Below are 7,876 nucleotides of genomic sequence, written 5' to 3'. Positions count from 1 at the left end.
TGCTGCTGGGAATTTGCAAAATGAAGCCAGCCTTGTACTAAAATAAGTAGGGCTCTTCTGAAACACACCAGTTAGATGGATTTGGGTTAATCAGCAAATGTAAAGAGCTTATAAAGCATTTTGATAGAGCACAACTTAAAGGGGTTGGCAAAGCTGACATCGTTGGGTTGCACTTGTACAACTATAAGCTCCATCATGAGCCTGTAGTGCAAGGTGGCTGAGTGCTGAGAAAGAAATTATGAAAACTGTGTAAAATAAATTTATTATAAACATAAAAACACACACAAATGTTTGCTAACCTAATTCCAGGGATGGGGGCCTTTCTGTAGGTCCACTGATCATTACTATTAAACCAGCATATGATGCCATTGATGCGCAGGGGTGCTGAGGGGGAAGAGAGGGTACTAAGTAACCGGACCCAGGTCTGATGGAGGAGCCAAGTGGGGCCCACATGGCCTCCCCTTACCTGGCAGCAGCAGCTGTAGCTTTTCTCCTCAGCCCAGCACACGCTGCTGTGTGCTGGGCTGCAGTGTGGCCAGGGATGCGCTTACAAATATATTTTTTCTGTATTAATCTCTAAGGGGGTATGGCCATGCCTCCTGTGATTAGGCCATGCCCCCTGAAAAGTTCCTTGGTCCAGCCAGGCTCTCTACTGCCCTGTTGTTAAGCGCAATTGCAATTGGTGGAGAGACAGCCTTGTTTTAATATTTATACAACATCCTCCTAGAGCGAGTCCTGGGGAAAATAACCTTTATTAACAACGTCTCCCTTGCACCCTGGGAACAAAAAGGCTTAAACATACGATGAACACAGTCAACATTTTGCAAGCAAGGAAACACTGAAGTGATGTTGTAAAATGTACCCTGTATTTCCTCAGACCCTGCTTCAGGACATACTGAATGACATAGGAGAGGTAAAAGGATGAGAACTGACTACTGTAGTAATTACTAATTAATGCACCATTTTCTTTCTTTCATAAATCTGTTATTGTGTGCATCTCAACAAATAGAACCATTGACCTTTCTACCACAGGTAGAGGTGTATCTAGGTGACCGGGCGCCCCTGGCAAAGTAAGGGACTGGTGCACTCCCCTCCCCCATATTTGAAATAGGGAAGTGCATGTGCAAAAAAGGGGCATGATCTTGTGGGAAAGGGGCATGGCCACACAATATTACTCCCGATTCAAATTACGTTACATGGTAGTAACCCTTATATCAGAGGTTCCCAAACTGTGTGCCGTGGCTCCCTGGGGTGCCTTGGGACACTTGTAGGGGTGCCCTGGGTTGGTGGTCCAGGACCAATTCAAATTATGCATGGTCAATATAATAGGCAAAACCATTGCTGGTGGCTGCCAGTCATAAAATATGTGGCCAAACAGAAGCAAATCTTGTCCCTCACCACACAACTGACCCTAAGGATGACATATAAACGTGAACTACTTAATGTAATATTTCTTTCTAAATTTCTCATTAAGAAATTTTTGGCCTAGGGGTGCCGTGAAAAAAATTCTAATATTCTAGGGGGCCGTGATTCAAAAAAGTTTGGAAACCACTGCCTTATACACATTATGTCACACACTAGTGCCCCTTACACATCATGCCCACACAGTAATCCTTGTCACACTGTAGGAAATCAGCAGTGCCTGGCGCGGCCAAGGAGGGGCCCTGCCCAGCGATTCCACCTGCAGTCAGGGGGTATAATCAAATATTAATGGCAGTGAAAAGGTATCTCTGCGCACTACCTAGTAGTGGTGATGTAGTGATATATTAAGAATAGCATTCTAGTAGTTTATTTTGAGTTATTTCACTGTCATGCATTGTGGCGCAGAACACCGGCGCCATCTCTTGGCTACTTTGTGAACCACCAGCCCAGGCACTGCCACTACTAAGTGATTCCACTCCCTGACCAAGGGTGGCACCACCAGGCAGCGACTCCTCCTCGGCCAGTGCACCTTGTGAGTGCCATCCTGGCCAATGGATAGATAACCTCCTGTCCCCAGCACATAGCCGTAGTCCCCACCCCCTCCCAGCACATACAAGTAGTCCCCATCCCACTCACAGCACATAGCCGTAGTCCACATCCCCCTCACAGCACATAGCCGTAGTCTCCATCCCCCTCCCAGCACATAGCTGCAGTCTCCATCCCGCTCCCAGCACATAGCCATAGTCCCCCTCCTCCTCCCAGCACATAGCCGTAATCTCCATTCCCCTCCCAGCACATAGCCGTAGCACCCATCCCCCTCCCAGCACATAGCCATGGTCTCCCCCCTCCCTGCATATATTCTTCTCCCCTCCCAACACAGTCTCCCCCCTCCCTGCATATAGTCCTCTCCCCTCCCAGTACATAGTCTCCCCCCTCCCTGCATATAGTCCTCTCCCCTCCCAGCACAGAGTCTTCCTCCCTGCATATAGTCTTCTCCCCTCCCAGCACATAGTCTCCCCCCTCCCTGCATAAAGTTCTCTCCCCTCCCCTCCCAGCACATAGTCTCCCCCCTCCCTGCATATAGTCCATTCCCCCTCAAAGCACATATCAATTAATATGTTGCAGTACCTAGTGTGATGAGCTGGGCATCGCCTGGGCTGGAGGATTGCACAGTAGGCAGGAACACTACACTTTGGCACTGCACCACACTTCAGGAAGAAAGTGAAAGTAAACTACAGCTCCCAGCAACCCTTGCTGCCAGGAGCTCCTGACAGCAAGGGCTGCTGGGAACTGTAGTTTACTTTCACGTTCTTTACTAGTGCATTGTGGTGCCGAACACCGGCACCTGTTCATGCCTACTGTGAGATCCTCCAGCCCAGGCGATGCCACTACTAAGTGATTCCACCCATTGGCCGAGGGTGACACTGCCAGGCGGTGCCCCCTCCTTGGCTGGCACCCCTGGCGAGTGCCATCCTGGCCAATGGGTAGATACACCCCTGACCACAGGTTATCTACTTCTTTGAATTTCTCTACAAATTTCTTAAACTATTTATGAATTTAGCCACACTCTTTTTGACATCAAACAAATCCCCTCCAGTGGAATAAGACACACAAGATCTATCTGGCAATACATTTGTCTAAAAGTATATGGCAAATGAACAATACAACTGTTATAAATCCTACAAATAATCACTATTGCAATAACATGCTAAGTAACATGTGATGATCATACTGGGGACAAAAATCAGGAAAAACTCAATTCTAAGTCTAAATGGTAAAATACTGCATGTAGTGCTTTGATCTGATACCCAGTAAAACATATGCAGAATCACACTATTCTTTTTTTCTTTCAATATTGTACTTTTTCAGTCTTCTTATATAAAGATCTTCTAAAATGGCCAGGATATTTCTTAAGCTGGGCATATATGAACAGATAAAATGCCTGGCTGACCAACAGGCTTTTTATCCGACAGCCTGACACCCTGCAGATAACATAGGCACACACTGTGAGATCTCCCACAATGTATGGCGTCCAATATCTGTGCTCCACCCTTGGGGAGGAGAATTTTTCCATTCCTTTCCATGTGATGGAACAAGGGAAATGAGACCGGCCGCGACAGGGCATACACTGCCCAATGTGGCCAACTTTCAACTCAGAAAATAACACATCAGACGGACATGCTGGCCGATCCGGCATGCCTGATCGATCAATATTTTTGGAATGGTTGCCCGCATACACTGTACAATTATCTGGCCGTTCCACCGGGATCGGTATGAAATACCTCCAATCAAAATGCCGACGTTCAAAATCCCGACACCAATTGACCGATGGTCAAAATCCCGACAAGGTCAAAATCCCGACATGGGCAAAATACCGACATTTAAAATACCGACAAGGTCAAAATACCGACAGGTCAAAATACCGACATGTGGTTTTTGTAGTTTTTTTGTGTGTATGTCGACATAAGTCAACATGGACACCATATAAAGTGTACCGCGTCCCCAAGCATGGCTCGCTGCGCTCGCCATGCTTCAGGCACAGTGCCTCGCTGCGCTCGGCACACTATTATATTCCCCCTCCAGGTCCACTGGGATGGTAAAGTATGAACAAGTCGGTTTCAATGAAAAAAATCATGAAAAACTCATGTCGGTATTTTGACCTGTCGGCATTTTACATGTCGGTATTTTGAACTTGTCTGTATTTTAAATGTTGGTATTTTGTCCATGTCGGGATTTTGACCTTGTCGGGATTTTGACCATCGGTCAATTGGTGTCGGGATTTTGAACATCGGGATTTTGATTGGAGGTAAACTGACTGCATCCCGCCCCACCGATATCAGGCGGATTGGTCAGATAATTGAGGGGCTCAGTAGAAAAGAGGCACATACCATATCTGCATGAGTTTAGAATGTTTGCTGCCAAGTAGCTTCTGCCATCTACTGTAGTGTCTACTCCACTAACTTCTAACATAGTGATGTATTCCAATTTATCACAAGTAGCAAAATACAAATCCCTAGTACTATATTTCATGCCAAATCTAGTTATCCTATAAGAAAAGTAATTTTATGGCACTGAGACCCTCAATTGTATAGTGCATGCCCAGTATTAATCATTTGAAATTAGCTACACTATAAATATTGTGTGCACACGTGAAGCAATAATATTTGTATAATCAATTTCATAAAAAATTAACGTATCCAATAAACTTGGCATTGAAACACTTTCAAGTTTGTTGAAAAGTAAAGCAAAATCAAACTAATCCAGTCATAATCAGCAATTATGTATAATAATTTATTTGAATTCCATCTCCACAGTTATATCTAGCTACATGACTTATGCCAACACAAATTGTGGCACGGTTGCCCACTGACACTTGACTTGGACAAATACAGTTGTAGATACATATTCCATGTACACCGTCTTCATCAATCACATGTCTGCAGTATAAGATGAGAAGTGCTACATTACAAACTTTATCTGTATGTATTCCAATAACCAGGTATATAAAACAGTTTATTTTGGTATTAACTGTATGTTATCAGTAAAGTAGAAAAAAATAAACTAGAGAAATAATCAAAATTTCAACTAACAACAGATATATCATAGTAATAAATCAAATGGCTTTTTTTTCAAGTTTCATTTTTTTCTTAAAAAAATGAACAATGTAATAATTTCATAAATAATTCAGTATTGATAAAGAAAAAGTTGTATATGAAAAAAAAGTGTAAAATTGCCAAATAGGTTTGCTTACAAAAGAGAAACTATAAATAGTCACAAAATATATAAAATGCCACATTGAACGGGGCAACTGTACTCTACCTAAAAAGGTAGCCTACTCCTTGACAGTCCTACTCAAACAGTAGTGACTGATAAAAAGGCATTATGTACTCTGGCTCCATCAGGAGACTTTTCTCCATGTGTCATTAGTTCTTGGATTGTCATCCAGTTGTCCAAAATCTTTTTGTTTCGCTTTTTCATCATTTTTTTGTGACTCAGTTCAATTATACTAACTTCCTTTTTGCTCTCACTGCCACTCTGTGGACTCTCTTTAAGACACTCCAACCTACTGCGCATCATGAATTCCCTCCTCCTTCTCTGCTCCTTTGCTCTCATAAGGTGCTGTTTTCTTTCCTCTTTACTCCAGTAACGCCCCATTTTCATCTCACTCATCATATCATCATCTGTAGTCATTCCACTTCTCTCTTCCTTAATTTTTAAGGCACGCTCTTTTAGAAGCTTGTCTCTTACTGGCCTTTTAGTTATGTACCTTGTCCCATCACTTCTTATTTTCACTTTCCATTCCATCCTTGGCTCTGATGACCTTTGTGACTCTTTGCACATTGTTACCAGATTTAGTTGACTTTGTGCATACTCCACTGCCGATTTTTGTTGGATGAGTTGCATGTAACTTTGATAATGTCTTGCATGGACGGGTATATTTCCATATCTATATGTTGAGCTATGGTAAGGCGAAAGGTAAGGAATTTCCTCAGTGCTTTGTTTCCTGTAGTCTGAGAATGTACTGCATTCTAACATATTTCCCTGTCCTGGTATAACTAGGTGCTGATCATTGGTTTTAGATTTGGTTGGAGTGTTTTCAATGCTGCTTAGTCCAGATGATAAATGGTTTGTAACAACAGTGCTTCGGATGTTTTTATGGTTTGTGATACTGATTATTCTTTGAAGAGAGCTGTCCGGTGATCTGTCTACAGTCAGAGGTGTGCTTCTACAGCTTTCAGCTGTGTTATAAGCACTAGAACTGTCCTTGTCAGATCGCTCTGTATGTTCTCTGATGTAACCCAGTTTACCTCTCTGAGGTTCTACACTGGTAGTATAATTACAGATTTCATCATTATGAATTTCCCAAATGTTCCCACATTGATTATTAACACTTTGGCTTCGGTGAGCCTGCATAATACTCTGACATTCAAGTTCAATATTTCTCAGTTCTTCGTTTAAAAGCTGTAATTCATGTTCTACTCCACTGTGTTCTGTTCTGCTACATTCAATTGTACTGCTAGAGTAGTACAGATCATACTCTCCACGGTTGCGTATTTGGCACTTAAGCTCTAGCAACTGTCGAAACCTATCACATTCCTCTTCTTGATTGCTAGCGGGATCAGAATCTATGTATTCCCCAGAAACAAGACTTTCATTATACTGTAGTCCAGTACTTTCTAATGTGAGCTGACTTTGCCTTAGCTCTGTATTTTTTAACAAAGTACTGTTGTGACCTTTAACTATATTTTCCAACTCTGAGCTCTCATCATGGTGTTGGCTTTCATCAGTACGTCCTACGCCACTATCTTTTTCATGGTTATTGGATGATGAAGTTGCTGTGTCAGTTGTACCATCTTCCTCTTCTGGCTTTTTCTGCTGAAGGGAAGAAAATAATTTATTAACTCATTTTAGAGTTTTGCAACCTAGACAATATTAAGTAGAGCATGGCATTGTGCCTTAAAAGAAATACAGAATTTACAATTTTACTGGTAACAAAAATGTTTCCTCGGGCAAGATTTCTCTTTATTTTTATATCAAACAAAGAAGAGGGAACTAAATTTTTTTTTTTTTGCTAAAATAAATAAATAATTATAATGCAATGGTAACATTAAATCCAAAAATGTTTTAAGGCAGTGCTCTGTAACAGTTAACATACTGTATTTAGAATGACTTATACAGAGTGGTGTTGTAGTTTCTTATATTGTTGGGGGTATCCAATTAGTAGCGCTAATTTTTCAGCTGATAAAAATAGACTGATAACGCAATTTTTGACCGAAGGTCCTTATTGGGACCCAATTATAGTCTGTTTTTATTGGCCAAAAATGTCCCTTTTTTGGGCGATAACACATGGGATCCAGGATAAATATCTGGACCCATGTGTTATTGCAGAAAACGGGGCAGTCATCACAAATTATGCTGCGCGTGCCTGATGCACACAAAGCATAATCCCCGATAAGTGGCGGCATCAAGGCTAATTGGATAGCCCCAGCGAATCCATTATTTGCGGATAATTGGATACCCTCTAAATATCTTTCTATTGTGTGTTTACTGAAATCGTTTTTATTATGCTTCCATGTATATAAGTACAAGAGACCAGTATATACTTTAAGTAGATCTGATTAACAATCATATTTGTTATTTATGCACATGAACAAGTGTTTAAATCATATAAGGAGAAAGAAATATTTGATTAGAGCTACCTGAAAAATATATATGGTCATATTTTGAACATACTGTATGTGCATATCACAGACCGCTCAGCACACATCTCTCCCCACGCTCAGCACTCAGCGCGATGTGTGTTAAGCAGAGGGGTACAGGAGGGCCGATCACTTAACACAGCGGTGAAGTGAGCGACCTGATTAGATTGTGCCTGCATGCAGGCCAATCTAGTGTCAGCGTTAACAATGCTCGGGGCCGCGCATCGATATCACTATGGGGCATACACACGGTC

At 42.1% G+C, this 7,876-nt stretch overlaps 1 protein-coding gene across 2 annotated transcripts in view; it reads right to left on the bottom strand.

Moving 5' to 3' along the window:
* Window positions 1-4,692: 4,692 nt before the first annotated feature.
* PDZRN4 (PDZ domain containing ring finger 4) overlaps window positions 4,693-7,876 on the bottom strand; it is a 334,033-nt gene continuing 330,849 nt past the window's right edge. Inside the window, exon 8 of one of the 2 annotated variants that reach the window (XM_063927315.1) lies at window positions 4,693-6,798. In XM_063927315.1, the coding sequence (XP_063783385.1) occupies window positions 5,275-6,798 (1,524 nt within the window). In that variant the 3' untranslated portion in view covers window positions 4,693-5,274. The remainder of the gene's footprint in view (window positions 6,799-7,876) is intronic. The other variant, XM_063927316.1, reaches the window with a different exon arrangement.

This window comes from Pseudophryne corroboree, chromosome 6 (genome assembly GCF_028390025.1).
Source record: "Pseudophryne corroboree isolate aPseCor3 chromosome 6, aPseCor3.hap2, whole genome shotgun sequence".
Lineage (NCBI taxonomy): Eukaryota > Metazoa > Chordata > Amphibia > Anura > Myobatrachidae > Pseudophryne > Pseudophryne corroboree.
This window is presented reverse-complemented; position numbering and strand designations above follow the sequence as displayed.